Source organism: Girardinichthys multiradiatus, chromosome 5, assembly GCF_021462225.1.
Source record: "Girardinichthys multiradiatus isolate DD_20200921_A chromosome 5, DD_fGirMul_XY1, whole genome shotgun sequence".
Lineage (NCBI taxonomy): Eukaryota > Metazoa > Chordata > Actinopteri > Cyprinodontiformes > Goodeidae > Girardinichthys > Girardinichthys multiradiatus.
Genome location: NC_061798.1, coordinates 27,328,517 through 27,352,675, shown reverse-complemented (window position 1 = coordinate 27,352,675; position 24,159 = coordinate 27,328,517). Strand labels below are relative to the sequence as shown.

Below are 24,159 nucleotides of genomic sequence, written 5' to 3'. Positions count from 1 at the left end.
GGGAGCTTTGCATTTTAGCGCTGCCCTTCAAGTTTAGTGATAAGCAGAGTTTTCTTTGCACACATCAGTTGTTAACTTGAGAAAACATACGTCTGATTCCATTGCTTTTAGTGCAGTGATCCCAATAATCCTATAAATGTATTGAGCTTCAGGGTTTATTTCTTTGATGATAACAGGAAGACTGTTTAAGTATTTCAGATAGGAAATTAGAGACATCATTTACTGGCCCTTAAGGTCAAATTCCCCCAACCACAAATAGTCAAAGTCTCCAGGGCAGCATCTTCTCTAGTTTATTATTTTTAACAGAAAAATATTTATGCTGCATGTTGGATTCAAAATTAGTTTGCACACTTTGAAATATGGGAATTGTAACACAGATTATAAATATGGCTTTGAAAGCAGCTACACAGTGTTTACACATATTTACACATTATGTGATTTGAAAATTATTTAATTGGCTTGCTTATAGTTTTGCTATAAATATCAATTATAACTAAATATGGGTGTGTGCATCTAAAGTTTTTAGTTGGTTTGTAGAACCCTGTCAGAACCACTTGAGATGGGTGTCTTCAAGATGCACCAACTGAGCACAAATTGTGTTGACCCAACACACTGAATGAGCAAAGGCTTGATAAAGGTATTAAGCTAAATTACGTAAGAGGAAACTTAAAGAGCACGAGGAGGAATGTCTTAAATTGAACCATATCCTTTAAACACGGGGGTGTGTCAGGAAAGGTCTGTTTACTTTTATCTGCAGACCATCTGATTTCCCCCTCTTTCACTGGCATTAATCTCTGGACTTTCACACCATTTTTCCCACTTTTTATAAGTTGATGAAAGTTTCTAGGTTTAGGAAGTCGTTTTTCAGTAGCTTTTGGGTTGGTTAGCTTTTTTTAACCCCAGGGGAGTGTTTATAAGCATTCTGAGGACAGTTGAGAGGGGGGTCCGTTTTATTGCTTAGTTCCTACTCAGTTTGTGCCAGTCTCAGCGAACGAAAAAGATGAAAGGTTTCATGTAAGGGTCTGCAGACTGATTTATGATTGATCCTGGTTAATCCAGGAAGTTTGCATTCCAGAGTTTATTTCATCAAGTATTTAAAGCTTTTTTGTTTTGTTTTGTTTTAGATTTAATTGAGTAAACTAGCTGTTTTTGTTTATTTCCCCAGTAATTATTCAGAGTATAATATTACTGGAGGTCAGAATTAATTTTATGTTTGCAGATTCAAGCAGTTCACTAAAACAGTGGTTTCAGTTCTATTGTGTTCAATTAGATTGTAATCTGGTGGCTGTGCAGATCATAAAATAGGATCCACATCACTTTTACACCCAAACCATTTTGATTTGTTGATTCGTCTTGGGGATGGAAACATCATGGAAGAATGGATTACCATCAGAATAGAAATGGACTAAAAATAATTTGCCATAATTACTTTGTAATAATAAGCAGAGGATTTTCCTGCATCCCCACAACACAATGATGCCTTCTCTGTGTTCCACAGTGGGGATGGTGTGCTTACAGCTTATGCTGGTCAGATAAGATGGCCCAGCTCATGCCACCCAGAAGCTCCTTCTTGCATCAGATTCACTGTTGACACCTGACGCCTTGTTCTTCCAAGTAATTTTTTTACTTTCTCTGCAAAGCACTCAGACGGATGCAACTACTCTAGTTTGTTCTACACCACCTTCCTCTGCAGGTACCGCTAAAAGCCAGAGACTTGTTCATAATGTAACCAGTGACAGTTACATTTCAAAAATTAATCCTAACCGGGGCCCCTGTGAAGCATGGTTGTTAAAATCCCAAGCCCCCTCTGCCTCGCTGTTATCATTTTGCAGTAAACGACAAAGCCGGCAAGAGACATACTATTCCCTATATGGGCTTTGTTTGTGAGTTCACTTGGCTTGCTGTTTAGGTCCACAGAAAAGAGCCCTGCTCCAGAGAAGGGGCCCTTATATGGTCATCACAGCACGAGACTGAAACTTCCCTAAGCCTGAGACTGAGAGAGAGAGATATGAAGGGACAAGGGAATAAAATGGAGGTTATTAAAGGGATTTGGTGGTTCAGGAGAAGAACAAGTCACTCATTATGAGTTCTTTTTAGATAAAGCTATTGACACAATGTTGTGAAGTTAATTAATATCAATTTCCCAGCCTCAGTCATTATGTCTGCAGTCAAGAGGGGTTTGTTCGCGTCCTGTGTGATGTGTGCGGTCGAGAGGGAGGTGGAGGTCTGTGAGAATGGCTGTCTTCTGAAACTCCCTAATGGACAAAAACACTAAAACGTTTTAAGTCTTTTAGCTACAAGCAAGACACAATTTTACTAGCTTACAATGCTTTGGAAAAGCATTCATATTTATCGGAGCACTCAAATTTGTCATGTTGCAATGTGAAGCTTGAATGTATTTTGTATAATGTAGAGCTTATAATGTAACTACAAATCTGAAAGGTGTGGCATGCATTTGTGTTTAGCCCCTCTCGGTCAATACTTTGTAGAAATCACTTTTGCTGCAATTACATTTGCAACTCATTTCTTCTCTGCAAAATAGCTCAAGGTCATTCAGACTGGTTGGAGAGCACTGATTCTCTATTGGATTAAATTCTGGACTTTGAGTTTAAAACATGAAAATAGTTTGCTCTAAACCACTGCATTGTACATTTGGCTGTAATGCTTAGGGCCATTGACCTGCTGGAGGGTGAACCTCCACCCAGGTCTCAAGTCTTTCAGGCTCTAAACAGGTTTTCTGCCAGAATTGCTCTGATCATCATGAGGTCTCACCAGCCTCCCTGGTCCCTGCTTAAGAAAAGAACCCCGAAGCATAATGACCATTTTTCACTGGGTTTACTAAAAAGTGCAGTTCTTCTCTCATCTGACCAGAGTATCTAATCCCACATGTTTGCTGTGGCCCCTACGTGACTTGTGGCAAACTAGAGATGATGCTTCTCATGGATTTCTTTAAAGAATAGTTTTCCTTTCATCAGTCTTCAGTAAGGACAAATTTGTGGAGTACACAACTAATGGTTCTCCTGTCAACAGATTCTCAGCTGTAGATCTTTGCAGCTCCTCCAGAGTCATCACTGGCCTCTTGGCTGCTTTTCTGCTTAATGCTGTCCTCAGTTTAAATGGTTTGCCTTGTCTGTGTAGGTTTGTAGCAGCTTTCCTCTAGAAGGTTGCACTGGATTTTATAGAAGAGTATCGGAGTAATCCAGATTAAATATAAATAAAAACCGTACTGTACATTACAGATGTCTTTAAAAAAAATTTAAAAAAATAACACACACAACACATGGCAGCACTTTTTCTTTACCTGCCATCCATCTTTAACAATTTATTCTCTAATTCTGTTCACCAGCTGGCCCTCCACCATTAAGCCAAGATGTCCAACAAGGCCCCAACAGAGGACGAAAAGTTCCTCTTCGTCGATAAGGACTACCTGAACAGTCCCATGGCTCAGGCCGACTGGGCGGCCAAGAAGCTGGTGTGGATCCCCTCGGAGAGGCACGGCTTCGAGGCGGCGAGCGTCAAGGAGGAGCACGGCGACGAGGCGCTGGTGGAGCTGGCTGATAACGGCAAGAAGATAACCGTCAACAAGGATGACATCCAGAAGATGAACCCGCCCAAGTTCAGCAAGGTGGAGGACATGGCTGAGCTTACGTGCCTTAACGAAGCCTCCGTGTTGCACAATCTACGTGAGAGGTACTTCTCTGGGCTCATTTATGTAAGTATGCTACAGAAAGAATGCACATTCTAAATATTATCAATGGTGCATGTTGATTTGTTTAAACCTGGATCCTAAAGAAGCAATTCTGAAATCACTGAATTTTCTTTGCTTAACTATTTTCTTACAAAAATGTAATTTCCATACTTAAGCCTATTTTGGGTTAGTAAGGAAAATAAACGTTTGCCAAGTTCTTAATCTGATCTTTTTATTTGTCCTGACAGACGTACTCTGGCCTGTTCTGTGTGGTGGTGAACCCCTATAAAATGCTGCCCATCTACTCCGAGAAGATCATCGACATGTACAAAGGGAAGAAACGTCATGAAATCCCCCCTCATATCTACGCTATAGCTGATAATGCCTACAGAAACATGATGCAAGGTAGGATTTCTCCTCCATTTGGTTCGCTTTCTGTCACTAACCTCTGAGGTTTCCAGATCTAAAATACCTGGCCAAGTTTACTCTGACAGATTATTCAATTACACTTTGTGAAAACTGGTGCCTTTTTATTTAATTTGTGGGACAAAATAACAGCTTTTCTTTAATAAAGGCTGTCTTTGGTCTAAGGAACTAGGTTCATGACCAGCTTTCTTTAATATTGCATTTTATAACATTTCCCATCTCAGAAGCTGTATTTTTATAAGAGCTCGTATTACTACTGAGTATATCTGTCCAGGTTTGAGCTCTGTGGATAGGGTAGTTTTCAAGATTGACCCCTTCTACGTAAGTCTCAAGTAAAAAAAAAACAAAAGGCATTAAACTGTCTTTTGTTTAATCTGTGCTTAGTGTAGAATACTTCTGGCCAGCTTTGATCTGTCTAGGTAGATATACCAAGGCAGTGTCAAAAATAATGAGCTGTTTTCTAAAAACTGTAATGATTATAAAATAATACAGTTTTAGGTGTTCATTGTATTTTATATTTCAAACTGGAGTGGATCAAGTATCATCCATAATTGGCAATTGTGGTTAAATTATGCTGGACGCTAACTGAGGCATCATCTTTTACATAGGATGTGGAAGGAGCCGTTTTAAAGGGGAGAAGCCTGTGTGGAAACAAAATGGTTTCCTGTTTATTACTAGTTACGGGAAGGAATATATCAGCAAAGCTTCAGCATTACATTAATTGATAAAAGGGATATGCAAAAACTGATGGTTTGCGTTCATAATATCCCTCTGGACAAGGCAGGTTAACAGCAGCTGAGCTGGGATCATTTCTGACAGCACAAAAGATTCACAAAAACCAAAATTAGCCTCAGGAAGATTAGCCCACCTACTGAAACTCAAAAATAACTGCATTACATTTGACCTGAATAGACACATGCATCAAATATAGGCTTGAGTTACATACAAGATAGAAATTATCAGAGAGGCCAAAATTGTTAAACGTTTTTTGTTTAAAAACAGAAATATTTCTCATCAATGGGATTTTTCCCTCTACTGATGAAATTTAATTGAATTAAAGGTTTGATTTTTGAGAACTTTGCAGGGTGACATTTTGCTGAGACAATGGATGATGATTTTATTTTGAAGGCCTTTTCCTGATCCTTGTGGCGGGTGCAATCAATCAGTACGATGGCGGTTGCAGCTTTTCATTGCTGTCTGTTCCTGTTTTGCACAGGGATGCGTTACATTGTCGAGCAAATTTCAACTTGTACTGTAAAGACAAGCAAATCGGATAACGTATACTCAAGTTGGAGTTTCTCACGCTTGTTAGCTGACGTGCCCGTGTTTCCTTACAAAAGTTGCTGATAGCTTTTTATGAGCTCAGTATGGATGAGCTGTGGTTTTAACTTTTTCTTTGGTATCACAATTAAACTTCAGTTTTACTTGAAGACTTGTGACAATTATTTATTTGAAAGCCCCATCAAAGCTCCCTTTCTGCTCATTGCTGTTTGACTTGGCTTTATGGTAGGGACACTGACAGGCTCTTGAAGAGTATTTTATGGCCTGTTTCAGAGTCGGTGCATCAAAGAGGTGACGACTGTGGCCTTGGTAGCATCGTGCTTACAGTAAATGGCTCTTGGCTCAAACTGCTGTGATGTGATTTTCACATCAGCTCATTTCCCAGAGAATCTGTTTCCAGGGGGTTTTTGTACCACTTGATTTCATGTTGACATGAGGACGTTTTCTCAAAGGAGTTGACATCTGGATTGAGAGATGGGCCGAGGGCAATAAAGCATTTCTTTTTTCCGAACCCCCCCCCTTCCTTTTTCAATTTACTATCTTTTTTCCCCTTTTGCTCCATGGTAATCCTAAAGATTTTTTTTTCTAGGGCAAAAAAAATGTTAGGTGCTCTTCAAAATTGGAGAGATTCTTTATGACAAAGGATTTTTCGAAAAAGGTTTGCATTGTTTAGAGTTTTCAAAGTTATATCTTTCTGCATATCTTTTTGAGCTTATTCATACAGATGTACTGTATATGTGTGGCAGATAAAAATTAACCAGCAGAGCAATTGGTCATCTGGAGGCCAGGTCATCTGGCGCAACACCCCATCACTCTCCTTCTTGGTCAAATAGCCCTTACACAGCCTGGAGGTGTGTTTGGGGTCATTGTCCTGTAGAAAAATAAATGATGGTCCAACTAAATGCAAACCGGATGGAATAGCATGCTGCTGCAAGATGCTGTGGTAGCCATGCTGGTTCAGTATGCCTTCAATTTTGAATAAATCCCCAACAGTGTCACCAGCAAAGCACCCCCACACCATCACACCTCCTCCTCCATGCTTCACGGTGGGAACCAGGCATGTAGAGTCCATCCGTTCACCTCTTCTGTGCCGCACAAAGACACGGTGGTTGGAACTAAAGATCTCAAACTAGGACTCATCAGACCAAAGTGCAGATTTCCACTGGTCTAATGTCCATTCCTTTTGTTCTTTAGTCCAAACAAGTCTCTTCTGCTTGTTACCTGTCCTCAGCAGTGGTTTCCTAGCATCTATTTTACCATGAAGGCCTGATTCACACAGTCTCCTCTTAACAGTTGTTCTAGAGAAGTGTCTGCTGCTAGAACTCTGTGTGGCATTGACCTGTTCTCTTATCTGAGCTGCTGTTAACCTGCGATTTCTGAGGCTGGTGACTCGGATGAAGTTATCTTCCGCAGCAGAGGTGACTCTTGGTCTTCCTTTCATGGGGTGGTCCTCATGTGAGCCAGTTTCTTTGTAGCACTTGATGGTTTTTGCAACTGCACTTGGGGACACTTTCAAAATTTTCCCAATTGTTCAGGCTGACTGACCTTCATTTCTTAAAGTAATGATGGCCACTCGTTTTTCTTTACTTAGCTGCTTTTTTCTTGACATAATACAAATTCTAACAGTCTATTCAGTAGGACTATCAGCTGTGTACTGTATCCACCTCCTGCACAACACAACTGATGGTCCCAACCCCATTTATAAGATTTGAAATCCCACTTATTAAACCTGACAGGGCACACCTGTGAAGTGAAAACCATTTCAGGTGACTACCTCTTGAAGCTCATCAACAGAATGCCAAGAGTGTGCGGAGCAGTAATCAAAGCAAAAGGTGGCTACTTTGAAGAACCTAGAATATAAGACATATTTTCAGTTGTTTCACACTTTTTTGTTCACTATATAATTCCACATGTGTTAATTCATAGTTTTGATGCCTTCAATGTGAAGCTACAATATTCATAGTCATGAAAATAAAGACAACTCTTTGAATGAGAAGGTGTGTCCAAACTTTTGTTCTGTACTGTACATCATGGTTATGTTGAATTATATTCTGACAAAAAGGGCTGATTGGTTATATTTAAAATAATTACACTGCTGCTGCATCAAAAAAGTAGACTTAAATGCAGATGCAAATTATGCCAGCATTTAGTTTTGTGTAAGTTTTTTTTTTTTTTTGACTTTTTTTTTTTTTTTGACTTTCATTCCCCAATTCTTGCTATAGATTCTGAATTGGATTTAGGTCTGAATGTTGACATGGCCATTCTAAGGGATGAACATGATTTATTCTAAGGAATTTCTTTAATTTATTTAGCGACATCCATCTACCCAACAACTCTGACATTGTGAAAAAAACAACATTCCCACAGCATAATGCTGCCACCACTGTTTCACTGTGAGTATGGTGTATTTAGGACGATGTGCAGTGTTAGTTTTGTGCAGCACATTGTTTTGCAAATTGGCAAAAAAATAAACATTTTGGTCTCATCTGAGCACCTTCTTCAATATATTCGTCTGTCCCATACATGGCTTGTGGCAAACTAGAAATGGGACTTCTTACGGTTATGTTTTAACAATGGCTTTTTTCTTTCTTTCTACTCTTAAAATCTTGATTTGTGGACTGCCCGATAATAAAATCTGGCAGTGAATTCTCCCACCCGACCTGTGAATATCGGCAGGTCCAAGCTATGAGGCCCACCAATGGACCTCATAGCTTCTTCTCTGAATAATGCTCTTAAGTGCCTTGCAACATCATGTGGCAGGGGTCTGGAAGCAAACCCACAACTTTTTAATTGCAAGACAAATACTCTACACACTGGTCCACCAAGGCCTTAACAGAACACCTGTATTTATACTTGGATAAAATGAAGCACAGGTGGATTAGTTAGGTAACTTTTGAGGGCATTGTATTTTATTTAGAATTGTCAGAGTAAGAGGGGCGGAACACGTGCAGCCCAAACGTTTCAGATTTTTATTTGTAAAAATGTCAAAAACCATTGATATTTTTAGATAAATATTAAATTTGACCAACTCTATCTGCTAGTCCAAGACTTCCTCAAACACACCGCTGCACGGGAACTCAGTGTTTACCTCTGCAGCTTCTATAGGGCTCTCAAATAAACAAGAAAAAGGGTGGATTGACTGGTATTTGTGCTGGTGTTTGGATTATAGGTCTTCAGCTTATCCTTTGCAGGAGAACCAATAAAAATTTCATGTTTTAAAGTGGGGGAAAAAAGAACGTTTTGACTTGATGAGTTTACTTCATTCTAAACATTTGTTTAGACTCAGGTTTCAGGATGTTTTAGTGTATGGACCACCTCTTAGGATCTTATACCGCAAATGTTCTCATTGTAGGTTCTTATGGCATTTTTAAGAGCAACACTTATGGCAACCCCTGGTAAAATGTATAAAAAGCCTTTAAAATATTCAACTGTTAATTTGAGTAGTTTTGAGTAGGAGGAAATACAGCACTTTAATAATAATTGTTTTTATTTCTTTTCAATCTTACCAGCAATACTTTTTACTATTTCATCTGATCTTTTGCCAATAGGCCAGCACTTGACCTTCTGCCACATTTCACATGGTCCATATCACCTATTGGCACTACGGCTGCAAAGCCTGTATGAGTAAGATTTGTCATCTGTACCAGCCCACCGGGGTCCAGTAGAGGTCTCTGCGGACATCCCCATGATTTTTGTGTCTATGTTGAATGTTTGGGCCTGGAGAGAAAATAATACTTTTAGTCTAAAGGGTGGCGCCAAACATCACTAAAGAGATGATTAGGAGAGATCTGCTGTTTTCTATGGCTGGACACCGTGACAGCCTGATTTTACTTTTTTGGCCGCCAGATTTACATATAAAATCTCCTGGTATTTGTAAGAGTCAATCAGGCCAAGCACTTTAGTAAGGTTCCCAGAGCATTTAGAAGAAAAACAGGCACACATTATCACAGGTCCTCCACCATACTTAACAGTGGATAAGAAGTGCTTTTCTACACATTCACCCTTTGTTTCACACAAGACCCACCTAGACTTTATGTAGTAGAAGCACAATTTGTCTCTTTCACACAAGCTTTAATTTCCAATGGTTGGACAGAATTAAGTTGTTCCACCTGGAATATTTAATAAATAGACTTTTTCTGATTTAAGATATCAACATGCATCTGCCTTACTTGAATGACTCTCTTGTCTTTTCTGTTCTGAAAGAGAAATATTTTTTCCGCTAAGATAACGATTAATGCTTGCTTAGGCTCATAGAGTCTTAAAGAAATAGAAAACTGTGCCCAAGAGCTGTAAAGCGTTGACTTTTTTTAGTTAAAAAGCTTTGAAGATTAAAACCAAGACTGAACAAACCTATCAAATCCTTGCCTGGGGCAAGTTTATGTGGTGAACATATCGGCTGTATTTCCCATGAAGTTGCAACCAACGAAGCAGGATTTTTCACACTGAACGGTCCAGTAGGAACAATTCTCATGTTAGAGTCAAAGTGATGCATAACGGCAGCAAATTCAGATAACTCTCCTAAGCTTTGAAACATTCTGTCTCCAGCTTGGCTGAGATCCCAGTCCTCCAAAATTACCCCTTAGTCTTTGATGTGCAGGAGATAAAAATGTGAAATTCCCAGAAGGGAGTTGTTGTCCCACTGCAGCAGAAGACCATTTCATTCGTCTGTTCTCCCACTATATTCAAAGGTGCAGAAATCATAAGCCTTTTTGGCGATTACATTGACTCCATGTGTCTGAATCAGCTTTATAGACATGTTTGATATTTTTGAAGCAACAAAAATAATTTATGTCCCCTCTTAGAGTTCATTCAGAGTGAGAGTGAGTTGTGCTTTTGGATAATTTACAAAAACCCACAAATCTGGCCAACGCACGTTCTCTCTCCCTCTGCCTTAATTAGGAAGTACAGAGAAGGAACCGGCTGCATGTTTTGTGAATGCATGTGAGGAATGGAGGGAAGTGGCCAAAGTCAAGTCAACACTGAGGAACTGCGTCCGTACTGGCATACAGCTCGGTGAAGGCTGCACATTGTGTGCAGGAGCAGATCTGTGAAGAAGCTCTTAGTTTTTTAGAATTTGACATTAAATTAAATGATGCTTCTACTAACTATTCAGCATTGGGCTTGAAGGCGTTTTGTATGCAGGGACTGAATCACCTGAAAAATGATTCTCGGGATTAAACATCTGATAGTAAAATCACTCAGATCAGTTACTTTGAGTCACCCTGCAGTGGTATGAGGTGAGGGATGGTTGGCTTCAGCCTACATGGACTTGCACTTCACACAAGAGTATTTTCAGAGACAACCTAACAATTAATTCCTTATTAGATTAAGAGATTATTTCCAAGATAAAAAACAAAGAATTTGTTGTATTTACATTTCCTCATGAATCTTAGATACGGCAGGTGGATCTTTTTTTTTAGATTACTTTTTAACAATGGTGCTAGAAACTAGCACCAATAAGACTAAGTTCCCACCGCAGGTCTTAATGCTCAAATCAGATATTTTCAGAAATCTGATTTTTTTTTTTTTTGTGTTTGTTTGTTCACATCACTTTGAAAATGTTACAGCTCCTAACTGACCCGCATGCCCATTAGAACAATACGAGCATCATTAAGGGCAGCACAACAGTAAACACGAAGAAATGGGTGTTATGGTTTAAGTGCACAACAGAAGCCATTTATTGTCAGCAGGTGCTGTGTGGGAAACACGTGAATAAAAGGAGAGTAAAACTCTTTATTGTGCCATTTTAGGGAGATCTGACTGCCAGTTCAGCACATCAAAATGCTTGGATGCTGAGACACAGCCAGCAAGGGTGGGGAAGGGTTGTTAACAACTTTACAGAGACCAGGTTTATTCAGAACTTTATCATGTCGAGGGCAACTTTTAATCCTATAGTTCAGCGCCTCTCCTCTCATCTCCACAGGAAGAAACCTTTATGCATTCCAGTGTATCGGACTGCAGCAGGGGCAGACCATCACATGCTCGGTCACCTCGATAGCATTTTAAAGTCCTCTGTTTGAACGGTTGTATATGAATTTTACAATACAAACTACGTCCCTCATCCAAATGGTTCCTATGAGCCTTTCAGTTAATTTGAATAAAGTATTATCTCTGTTTATTAATGAGCTCTAACATCTCGCTGTCTCTCCACTGCAGTACTATTCTAGTCCCCGGTCTGTTTTGCTAACTGTTACAGTTTCCTGCTGGGTGGCGCATAATTGTGACGAATGCGATGGGAAGTGACGTCAAAGTCACATCTAATCCGCCTTGGTTGTTCCCACTGGAGTCGCATTCCAAAAGAACAGATACGAGTCGGATTCAGGACCACACATGAATGTGGCTCAATTGTGTCAGATTTGGGCCACATTTGCATGCAGTGTCAACGGGGCCTTAATTAGACTGCATTGTATCATAAATTAGGCTGAATTGGAATGTATGCAGTTGTGTCTGAGTCTGTTTTATTTGGACTGGTTTCATTATATATATTGCTGTGTAAAAGTAGTTGCCCTCTTACAGATTTCTTTTGTACACTTAAACATTTCAGATCATCAAACAAAGCTTAATATCAGATGGGGGGAAAAAAGCCTGAGTAAATGCAAAAAGCAGTTTTGGTGATTTAATTTAATAAATGGAAAATATACATCCAACCCAACCTGAAAAATAATTAAACCCTCTTGTTAATTTATGATTTAACTGTAATTTACCACAGTTTGTTGAAAGCTGAGTATAATGTCTCAAGCCACATCCAGGCCTGATTTACTGCCAGACCCATAGCATTAAACAGAACCTCTCTGACAACATAACCCAGGTTAAAAATCTCAAATGCACTTCCAAAACTGCATCAACAACTCATCCAGGAGGTCACAAAAGATCCCAGAACTTCATCTAAAGCTCTGCAGCCTTTACTTGCCTCAGTTAAGGTCAGTGTTCATGTTTCAACCATAGGAAACAGACGGGTCACAAATGGCCTCCATGAGAGAGTTTAAAGGTAAATATGACACAAAGCCCTGTCTCAACCTTTTTGTGGACTGATGAGACGAAAGTAAAACTTTTTACATCTGGTTTAAAACTACAACATAAACCTTTCACAAAAAGAACATCACAACAGTAGCACATGGTGGTGGTATAGTGATGATTTGGGGCCACTTTGGTGCTTCAGGACCTGGGTTACTTGCCGTAATTAATGCAAACATGAACTCTGTTTTCTACCAGAAGATCCTGAAGGAGACTGTCCGGCCATCAGTTTCTGACTTAATGCTCAGGCGCGCTTGGGTTATGCAGAAGGGTGACAATCTGAAACCCACCAGCAAGTCTGCCTCTGAACGGTTAAAAAAAAAGGAAGATTTTGCTGTGGCCTAGTCAAAGTTTGGCTTTAAATCTGAATCAGATGTTTTGGTACGACTTTAAACGGCCTGTTTGTGCTCAAAACCAGTACGGTCCAGTATGGTTAAATTAAAACAATACTGCAAAACGTGGGCCAAAATTCACCCACAGTAACATAAGATCCACAGCCAGTTACCCCGAACTGCTAAAGGCAATTGTTTAGGGGGGTTTACTTTTTCACATAGGGCCAGGTCTTGATGGCTTTTGTTATGAAATCATTTGAAAGTAGTTCACATAACATTTAGTTTTTTGCGTTTTAGTTATTTTGCAGATTACTTTGATTTATGCTGTTTATATAATGTTAAATAAGTTGTCATAAATGTCATCTAATGCTTCAACATTTTTTGATTCTGCAGACCGTGAGGACCAGTCCATTCTCTGCACGTAAGTGAAACAAAAGCCTCCAAACCTCTCTCCCACTTCTCTTGTCCGTGTGATCTGTGACCTCACATTAATAAAACAAAGGTGTATGCATGTCACAGAACAGTTACATGTTTCTGATTTAAGCACAGATCTAAATCGGATATCTCTTTCACCTCAGATCCTAGAAAGAAATAGAAAATCTGTTTTTGTGTATATAGGCAAAAAGATTTGCAGCTCTCTGGGAGAGCCGTGTCCTCGCTTTTCTCCCAGGGATTCAGTCAGGAAGTGTGTGCTGCACTCTGATGGGACAAGCAGATTAGCTCTCCAAATGTTTAGGCTCATCTTTGTTTGTTTGTGATAAACAAATTATTGAGAATTTCGACTGGTTGCTGAGACATCCAGGGACAATGTGACTCATTGTGTTAGCTTTATGTGAGTTTTAGATTGGCCTGAACCTTGTTTAGTTCATAATATTTTGATTTAAATGGACTACTAGAGGGTTATCACTTTATTGCTCATTCAAACTGAACACTATTCTATATTTATCCACTGCCAATACAGGTGTGCATGTACCTCAAGTACAAACAAGGGGGGAAATAAGCTGTAAAAATGAAATGCAACCTTTATCAGATACACTGCACACACCTAATGTTTTTAGCGCTGTTCAAAGTAACCTCAGCCAGATCTGATTGCAGAAACTTTCTTCTCAGTCTCCTTCTGAATAGTTAAACTGAACCAGCTGAGAGAGAGAGGCTTTCTCCATTTTTGTTCCTAATTTACTGCAACCAGGATGCAGCAAATTCTTTCCCATCAAACCATTTCCTCAACCATTAAGCTTCTTTATCGGAGGGAAACTGGAAAGGTTTGGATTGATCTATACCAGCGGCTGATTAGCCGAGCTGTTTGATGCCAATAAGAGAAATTGGTATGAAGCTTGAATTAAAATGATTTGGAGAGAGAAACTGCAGTTTAACTGTGTCTCTTAAACTGCACCTTTCCTTAGACATTATTGTCATCCAATCGGGGTTTCCTGGCCTCAGCAGGCCTCTGATTTAAATTGATAGATGCTGAGATATTGGTACTTGTTGAAAGCAAGAACAAGAAAACACATAGAACAAGACACTAATTAATGATCAGGAGGAAAATGTTGGATGCATTTTAATCTTTAATCACATCTGTCTGCAGCCTGAGTCTGGATGTTGTATGTCCTTACTCAGCCTAAACACGACAGCACAGTTAGATTCCTCTTTAAGCTGCCAGATCCAAAGAGCTTCCCAGGCCATTTAAGGACCCCTGACCAAGCTTGTATGTGTACGCTGTCTGATGGCTCTGGGATCAATCAGCTCGACTCATGTTTCCAAGTTTGTTGTCTGAACGGAAAGAATCTGTCTATGTTGAGTGACTTTAAAAGGTGCAGTTGCACATACATATGTGCCTGCCTGTAGCTTTGTTTTAGACTCATAAAAGTTTTGTAAGGCTTGTTAGTGGTTCTGCTGTTGGATCACCAAGTCTGGCCTGCTTACAGACACTCGCTACTCTTTTCCAAGTAGAAAAACGAGTACTAACATAACCCAGATGAGCATAATCTCAAGGCTGCGAACAGTCTCTTGGAATAAGATATTGGCTATCCCTCTACAGTTGTGGATAAAACAAGTGGTCATTATGCATGAATGCCATATTAATTTTTGCATTTTAATTATTACTTTTGATGGTAAGAATGGAAAGAAATTATGGCAATGTGATCTACATGATTTTAGAATGAATATGGAAAACAAGAACTGGGTGTTTTTAGTTTGTGAATTTCTCTAATCCACATAGGGTGAAAGGTCAAATGCATACATACACCCCCACTAAAACTTGGGTAAATGTACCATTGCAAGTTGTAGACAAGCTGCACAATATTTCATGGTGTAAACAAAATCCTGATTTAATTCCAGCAGGATATTTGACCAGTCTTTTTTATTAGTAATAATGAACCTTGCTTAAGTTGGTTGATTTGTGCAATTAACTAGTGGCAGCAAAACAGCGCTACCCCCTAATGCTACTACCATGTTTGACAGTTGGCACAATGTTCTAAGTCTTACCTGGGGCCTCAAGCATAAAAGAGTGTGCGGCTTTTATACTAAATGTTTGCAATCAGTAGAAATTCTGAAACTTGCGGGGCACAAAAAGAAGTCAGATGTATATTGTAGTATTGCGCCGCTCAAGGTGGCAGCAGGTTGGAGTAGCTCTGTTTTTACTTTTCATTCTGATTCATTCTTTTTACGTTCCACCTTCCACTGTTGCCAACACTGCATGTGATGTTATCAGGTCAGTTGTTGCTTAGCTACAGACACAACACTCCAATGCATTTGTGGCATTGGCGACTGTGGCTCAGTAGGAAGAGTAGTCGTCTTGCAATTGGAAGGTTGTGGGTTCGATTCCAGCTTCCTCCCGCTGTATGTCGATGTGCCCCTGGGCAAGGCACTTAACCTCAAGTTGCCTACCGATCTGCATATCAGTGTATGAATGTGTGAGCGTTAGTGAGTGCAATTGGGTGAATGTGGCTCTAGTGTAAAGCGCTTTGAGCGGTCTGTATGACTGGAAAGGCGCTATATAAGTTCAGTCCATTTACCATTATCTGGTGATTTTAACCATGCTTCACTCTCTGCTACACTTCCAACAATTTGTCAGCTGCTCTACCAGAGAAAATAAAACATTGGATTTGTTTTATGCAAATGTGAAGGACTCATACATCTCTAAAGCAAGACCTCCTTTTGCCAAATCGGATCAGTATCTTGTTTTTCTCTGCTCGAAATATAAGCCCCTTGTTCAGAGGCAACCTGTAATAAAGAGAACTGAGAAAATGGTCACAGGCAGCTGAAGAAGCTCTGCAAGGTTGCTTTGAGGCTACAGACTGGGACACGCTGTGCCAGCCACATGGAGAGGACATCAATGCCTTGACTGAGTGTGTAACCGACTTGAAACTTCTGTGTGGATAACATCATCCCCACCAGAACCGTGAGATGCTTCCCCAATAACAAACCTTGGATCACCAGTGACCTGAAGGACCTGCTTAACAAGAAAAAAAGAGCCTTCAGAGAGGGAGACAGAGAATTATTGAGGATCATACAGAAGCAACATAAAGTCAAGATAAGAGACGGCAAGGAGGTGTACAAGAAGAAGCTGGAGAGCAAGCTCCAGCAAAACAATATCAGAGATGTGTGGTCAGGGATGAAGAAGATCACAGGCTTCAAGCAGAAGGATGATCAGACCAATGGATGTCTGGACAGAACCAATGAACTGAACACATTCTTCAATAGGTTCAGTTCAGAAACAAGCTTCGCATCCTCCTCTCCTGCTCACAGCCAAACAGACATTCCACCTTCCTTTGACCCACAGGACCCACAGCTGTCCATTAACACCTCAAATGTTTTATCTTCTACCTCAGCCCTAGACCCTTCTGCTTCTACATGTTTGCCTTCAACCAAATCAGAAGACACTGATACTTCCTTTTGCTTCCCCCTTCCACCTGCATGTCTCAAGAAGTCAGGTGAAGAAACAACTGGAGAGACTGAATCAGAATAAGGCTGCAGGTCCAGATGGTGTCAGCCCTAGAGTCCCGAAGGCCTGTGCAGAGCAGCTCTGTGGGATTCTGCAGCACCTCTTCAACCTCAGCCTGGCCCAGAAGAAGGTTCCAGTGTTGTGGAAGACCTCCTGTCTTATTTCTGTACCAAAGAAAACTCACCCATCAGTCCTCAATGACTATAGACCTGTTGCCCTGACATCTCACATCATGGAGGTCCTAGAGAGACTCCCGTTGGCCCACCTGAGTAAGCAAACAGTAAACCATCAGGACCCCCTTCAGTTTGCTTATCGCTGTGGAGTTGGAGTTGAAGATGTCATCATACACCTGCTTCAACAAACCCACTGTCATCTGGACAAAACCAGTAGCACTGTGAGGATCATGTTCTTTGATTTCTCCAGAACATTTAACACAATCCAGCCTGATTTGCTTTGTCAGAAACTCCAGAAGACTCAGGTGTGTCTGAGTGTGTCCAACCAGGTAGTCAGCAGCACAGGAGACTGTACTCTCACCATTCCTTTTCACTCTGTACACCTCAGACTTCCAGTACAAGACAGACTCCTGTCATCTGCAGAAATACTCGGATGATTCTGCAGTCGTGGGGTGGATTAGAGATGGACAAGAAGCTGAGTACAGGAAGGTGGTAGACCGCTTTGTGGCATGGTGTGGAAACAATCATCTCATCTTGAATGTGAATAAAATAAAGGAGATGATTGTAGATTTTAAGAGAAACAGGAATAAGTCAGAGTGGAGATGCAACTGTGAAGCCATCTACAAGAAGGGACAGAGCAGACTGTACTTCTTATGGAAGCTTAGGTCCTCCAGTGTTTCCAGCAAGATGCTGCATATCTTCTATATGTCTGTTGTGGAAAGTGTGATCTCTTCTGCCATCATCTGCTGGGGTAGCAGCATCAGAGCCAGGGACTTAAAAAAGCTCAACAAGCTGATAAAGAAGGCTGGCTCTGTTCTGGGGACTCCTCTGGAACCTCTGGAGATCATTGTGCAAAGAAGGATTCTTCATAAAATGAAGAACATTATGGAGAACCCTGAGCATCATCTTCATGAGTGTCTTTAGTCGGAGGCTTCTTCAGATCTGCTGTAAGACAGACTGCTACAGGAGATCCTTCCTGCCTACAGCCATCTGCATCTACAACAGCTCTTTCAAGAAACCTGCATAATAAGCTCCAACAACAATTAATTTCCCTTTGGGATTAATAAAGTATTTTTGAATTGAATTATATAAAACCATGCGTACACATCACAGCACACACTTGCTTCTTGAATGACATCAGCAACTCAAACCTAGCTGAAAATAACTGTTGTCAGCTCATACCCGTTTTGTTCTGCAACGTCTGCATCAAATCCAAACGGCGCCATCAAGCTGCTGCACTGAGATTAAGTATAACTCAAATTTAATTATTGCAATTTATACCACTGACATGAGAATGCCTCCTGTATATCTATTTGGAAGACTGTCACCACACACACTCTATGTAAAGTACAGTATAAGTACTCTACATAGTGTGTAAAGTACTTATAGTACAGTATAAGTAAACATTAAGTAAGATTTTACTTTGGGTCAGGTGTTAGTGAAGTTTCCTCTGCAGCACATGATTTCCATCAGATTAAACTGGGTTGTTGAACTGTGAACAGAAATCCTGTCAGTGCTGTTTATCTTCATGCTGCTCTCTCTCTCTCTCTGTCTTTATTTCTCCCTGGATCTTTTAATCTTGTTTTCACTTTGTCCCCCCCCCCCCTTCAGTGGAGAGTCTGGTGCAGGGAAAACGGAGAACACCAAGAAGGTCATCCAGTATCTGGCTGTCGTGGCCTCGTCTCACAAAGGCAAGAAGGACAGCAGCGCTGTAGGTATCTCTGTGAAGAACTCATGTTAGGATCTGTCAGCCATTTCCCTCGCCCTTAAATAAAACCTGCCCAGTTTAATGCTGTATATTTCCTTCAAATAGCAACAAACAGGATCACAGTTTGCCTACGTGAGTAAAGGGGAATGCCTGGAGTGTTTATCTGGTTTTTTTGTTTGAGTGTGCCGTTTGTGTGTTCAGTTAGAAAAGTGCATGAAGTTAGTGTCACTGAGATGTCCAAACAGGAATTATTCTACCTCTGAGGTGTCAAACCTTTTTTTCTTTTTTTTTTTAAGTTGGATTGTGTTTTTCTCAACATTCATCACTAGCTAAACCTGATTCAGAACAGCCTCCTCGCTGGAATAAAATGTTTGCATAACCTCCTGGAAATGATTGATAAATTCATCCTCGTATCTTAAAACTAACTGCAACTTCTTACTCTGGCGACTGGCTTGTTCAGACTGCATGATGATTAGTAGAGTACAGTCATGGACGTCCCCTTTTTTCTACCTCGTGACGTGGTTTTATCAAATTGGCAGTTTTGTCCATCCTTTCTCTGCCGCTGGAGATTAAAACGAGCTTTCTGTGGCAGTGAAAGGGTCTGTCACAGACCATCAAGCACAGTGTGAGCATGCCCATCTCCTGTTTTTGTCTGTCCAAATCCGACCTCTTGACTCCTAAGCTTAATATCTACCTGTCAGGTGCACAGGCAGAAGGCTTCTCTTCTGTTGCAGGTTTCTTTTTTTTTTACCTTTATATTTGCAACATTTTGAGCTTCAGAAAGTATTCGTGCCATTTGTGACAGCTTGCCAAAAGAGACAAGGTGCAAAAAAGGATTCATGCAAGCTGATGAAGCGAAAAACGCAAGCATTTTTCTCAGTAAATACTTTTTGTGGCTGACATGAAATTCACACCAGATTTCTGTAACAACCCAAATAATCCATATATGGAAATGCATCTAAACAGATTAGTCCACAAATCGAGTGTTGGGTGACGTCACACTGATTAGAAGTATAGGAGACGTTTACTGAAAGTTTCTCTGTGCTTAGTAGAAGATGTAATACAGGATAAAGACATCTCCTGTGTGAAGATGCTAGTAACATTTATTGTTCAGGTATGATTTTACCCATTCTTCCACACATACTGTCTTCAAGCCTTGAAGGTTCTGTATGGATGCTGATCTTTTCATAGATTTTCAGTTAGATTCAGGTTGGATGGACTATTCTTGCGGCTTTGTTGCCTTACTTTGAAACTATTTAAAAGCTTCCTTGGTGGTGTGAAATCTGTCATCTTCAGATTCTTATCAAAAATATCTTGGTACATTTTTCCAATCATCCTTCCTTTAACAATAAGCTTGCTATAAGCTAAAATACAGCCCCAAACCATGACATTCCCATCTCCAAACTTCACTGTTTCTTTACCTTTGCATCCAGTTTCTCATCTAAACTCTGATATTAGTTTGCACTGATAGGAGCAGGAAGGATTTATAATACAGACAAATGTCAGGCATTTTCTTTGCTATTTGTGGGGATTTTTCTTCATGTGTTTAATGCCTTTCTGCTATGTCATTCCACATTATCACACACAACTTAATTCATGGACTTGTTTTCCTTTCTTTGTGTGTGTGGATTTCTTGGTTGTTACTGACATCTGGTGTGTATTTCATTTAAACAGCCCCATTAGAAGTATATTTGCCGGGGGGGATCAATGTTAGATACCTTTTTCCCCCACTGTAAATATATTTTGGAATATGTGTTTAAAATTTTTAAAGTGATGAACTTATTTGCCAGTGATCTCACCTCTGGGTTGTCTGGAGAAAATATTGCCTGGGTATTCTGTCCTATGTAAGTCCCGGAGGCTCCAACAGAGCTTGTATGAACAGAAATAGGTTTAAGAATCTTTGTTTTCTTTTTCCCCATCTGTCCTTTTCAGACCCTTTGCCTCATCAGCCATTTTGGCTCCTGCTGCTTATCTATCTTTTCAAAAGTTTGTATATATATTTTAAGAGATTCAACTTTTTCCTTTACTTCTGCCTTGCGGTGCTCTGTCTTCTTTCGTTTGTTTTCCAGTTATCCTGAACTCTGAACAGCACCTCATCAGTGGGTCTGTATTTTCTCTTTTTGCCTCAAACATAGAAGGAAAGTGTGGTTTTTATTTTGCACCATTTGGTTTTCTCCAAAAAAAAATAAATATATATATATCAAATTTATATAAAAAATCTCACATTAGAGCATATGTTTACAACGATGATGCACATAAGAGTCAGATTTAAGAGTTTAGCAATCTAAAGTGTCATATCTCTTAAAGACGTTTTATTCACACATTGTTAAAATAAACTTAGATTACCATCCTGGAAAGGTTCACAGCTACTCATTATACTGTTTTTTCCCTCATTCTCTCTTCCAGGCTTTAGCTCATTTACACAGTGGGTGTTTTTAAGTGAGAAAGTTTATGTAGAGGTCCTCAGCTCCTGACCTCAATGCAGACAAAAAGAGCCTCTTTGATCAGCAGGATTAGCAGGATTAAAAGTGATGGGCTGTCTGCCTCGGTTACAAATATTCACTCAGCTGCTCCGCAGTCCTGCTGGAAGCAAATTACATCTCCAGAAAAGATCTTTCTTTAAATCTGAATTAATATATCCAAAAACCTTTTTAGGAAATGAATTATTTAAACAAGTTTATGCTTTGCTCTTCCTCTTATCCCAGATTATTATTGTGGTACACCAACATTCACCTAGCACCACCTTTTATATCTTGTTGACACCACCTTCACAGCATAAAAGCAATATTTTTGTGTATTTTGTCACTAGGGCGAACTGGAGAAGCAGCTTCTGCAGGCCAATCCAATCCTGGAGGCCTTTGGAAATGCCAAGACCATCAAAAATGACAACTCCTCTAGATTTGTGAGTTTGTGGTTTAAAGAAGTATAGATTTTATTTTTGTCTGACATTTCCCTACTCTTTGATAGGAAGCCTGCTCTTCCTTTTTTCTCTCTTTCTCTCTCTCAGGGAAAATTCATCCGCATAAACTTTGATGTGACGGGCTACATTGTTGGAGCCAACATTGAGACTTGTATCCTTAATGTTTGCTTTGTAGCTCTCTGAAACAGCAACATTGTGGTAGTATGTCCACCTACAATCTCATCGTGCCACTGCTCGATGGTGTCTTACGGATTCATTCATAACCCTTGAACGTTTCCATACTTTGTTTGTTACAGTCACAAACGTCTGTGTATTTTATTGGGATTTTATGTGATAGACCAACACAAAGTAGTAAATGTTTGTGAAGAGGGAGAACTGTCTGTACAAAAGTTTATATGTTTAACTTTCTGTAGCAAAAGGTACATTTGTGTTCCTTAACTAGCGGCTGCTCTCAGACCTGCTGGAAAAGTCCCGGTGCATCCGACAGGCAAAGACAGAGAGAGCTTTTCACATCTTCTACTACATGATCGCCGGCGCTAAAGACAAACTGAAAGGTTAGATGATCATCCGAAGTTCAAATTTCTTTAAACTGTAAATACATTGTACTTAAGAATATTCCTACAAAGAGTCAGATTTCTTCCAAGTGGTAAGAAATCATATTAAATGAAACATCTTAGTGGATAAAAGGGCTTGGGCATGCTCTTAATGAAGTAATTTAAGTTTGTTACCGCTTTGCTTTATTTTTATCATCAGAGGACCTTCTTCTGGAGCCTTTCAGTAATTACCGCTTCCTGAGTGCGGGCCATGTTCAGATTTCTGGGCAGCAAGACGATGAGCTGTTCGAGGAGACCATGGAGGCAATGAACATCATGGGCCTCACTGAGGAGGAAAGAGCTGGTATTACAAAATTATTCACTTATTTTGAGCTGCATTTACGTTACTGTGACTGCAAATGCCTGCAAATCTGCACCTATTACAGGCAGCAGTTGTACCTTATCAGTTTACTTCATTCGTTTGCTCTTAATGATGCAGATATACTGAAGGTTTGCTCCACCGTAATGCAGCTGGGAAACATTGAGTTCAAGAAAGAGAGGAATCAAGAGCAGGCCACCATGCCAGACAACACTGGTTGGACACATTTATGTTCTACAAGTCAAATAAAATCGTCAACTTCTACCAATTTAATTATTTACAATCCACTTTATTTATTGGTTTTATCAGTTAACCACTCTTGTTGTCTCCCCCAGCTGCGCAGAAGGTTTGTCACCTGCAGGGCATCAACGTGACAGACTTCACCAGAGCGATCCTCACCCCTCGTATCAAGGTGGGCAGAGAGGTGGTGCAGAAGGCACAAACCAAAGAGCAGGTACTGCAAACATTCGACCGATGAAACCAGACACTACAGGTTCCTATTGGCCCGTTATAAGTTCCTATAGTCACCAGTATTCTTTCTATTTTTTGTTTTTATATTAGGCTGACTTTGCTACTGAAGCTTTGGCTAAGGCCGTTTACGAGCGACTGTTCCGCTGGATCCTGGGGCGTGTCAACAAAGCGTTGGACAAGACAAAACGTCAGGGAGCGTCCTTCCTGGGAATCCTCGACATTGCCGGCTTCGAGATTTTTGAAGTATAGACATATTTATCAATCACATGCATTTTATTAAAGCATACGTACAAATGTTCCAAAGTAAAAATACTTGCAACGGTAGATAAAAATGTGATGTGTATGTTTTGTTGTGTGTTCTGGTTGTTTTAGGATAACTCATTTGAGCAGCTGTGCATCAACTACACAAATGAGAAGCTGCAGCAGCTCTTCAACCACACCATGTTCATCCTGGAGCAGGAGGAGTACCAGAGAGAGGGCATCGAGTGGAACTTCATCGACTTTGGACTCGACCTGCAGCCCTGCATTGAACTCATCGAGAGGCCAGTAAGGAGTACTGACGTTAAAAATAGTCACTGAAATTAACAAATTGCACTAAGAAGTACCACATCCATGCACAGAAGTAGTTTGAGACTTAAAATATGTAGATAGTTGTTTTCTTCATGTTAAACCTAGTTGTGTGTCACCTACAGAACAATCCCCCCGGCATCTTGGCCTTGCTGGATGAGGAGTGCTGGTTCCCAAAAGCCACAGATATCTCATTTGTGGAGAAACTTATGAATACTCAAGGAAGCCATATGAAGTTTGCCAAACCTAAGCAGCTTAAAGACAAAACAGAGTTCTCCATTCTTCACTATGCTGGAAAGGTGAGTAACACAAAACAGATTAATTGAGAGTTGGAGTGCAAATTTTTAATGCACTTCTAATTTGTTTTATACTTTGATCTCAAGAAGATGGATTTTCTTTTCATCTAAAATTGCCTTTTAAACAGTTCAAGTTTCTGAAGGTCTTTCAAAGTTCTACTTTTTTAACTTATTTTAAATCCCATTCTTATACATGTTCATTCTTTTGAAACGTCCAGAAAAGTATGGAATCTCCTTTTATCATTTTCCAGGTCAGGATAAGACAGCAAAAAAGAAAATCTAGTATTGAGAGAGGTTTGGGTTTCAAGACAGTATTCCTTAATCCATTTTTTTTTTCAGGAAAAATCTGAATTTCTGAAAATGCAGTGGACTTTTAGCATTGATTTATATTTAAATGACAATTGTATCATTGATTTGCCACAAAACTC

At 40.0% G+C, this 24,159-nt stretch overlaps 1 protein-coding gene across 2 annotated transcripts in view; it reads left to right on the top strand.

Annotated features, from left to right (window-relative positions):
* The window catches only part of myh11a (myosin, heavy chain 11a, smooth muscle), a 39,290-nt gene that overhangs the window by 868 nt on the left and 14,263 nt on the right, over positions 1 to 24,159 (top strand). The window contains exons 2-15 of one of the 2 annotated variants that reach the window (XM_047366545.1): positions 3,347 to 3,712; positions 3,937 to 4,093; positions 13,135 to 13,162; positions 18,469 to 18,568; positions 18,671 to 18,697; positions 21,375 to 21,467; positions 21,573 to 21,636; positions 21,941 to 22,039; positions 22,239 to 22,382; positions 22,518 to 22,613; positions 22,733 to 22,851; positions 22,959 to 23,111; positions 23,241 to 23,414; positions 23,561 to 23,734. In XM_047366545.1, coding sequence (XP_047222501.1) covers positions 3,371 to 3,712; positions 3,937 to 4,093; positions 13,135 to 13,162; positions 18,469 to 18,568; positions 18,671 to 18,697; positions 21,375 to 21,467; positions 21,573 to 21,636; positions 21,941 to 22,039; positions 22,239 to 22,382; positions 22,518 to 22,613; positions 22,733 to 22,851; positions 22,959 to 23,111; positions 23,241 to 23,414; positions 23,561 to 23,734 — 1,770 coding nt within the window. In that variant the 5' untranslated portion in view covers positions 3,347 to 3,370. The remainder of the gene's footprint in view (positions 1 to 3,346; positions 3,713 to 3,936; positions 4,094 to 13,134; positions 13,163 to 18,468; positions 18,569 to 18,670; positions 18,698 to 21,374; positions 21,468 to 21,572; positions 21,637 to 21,940; positions 22,040 to 22,238; positions 22,383 to 22,517; positions 22,614 to 22,732; positions 22,852 to 22,958; positions 23,112 to 23,240; positions 23,415 to 23,560; positions 23,735 to 24,159) is intronic. The other variant, XM_047366546.1, reaches the window with a different exon arrangement.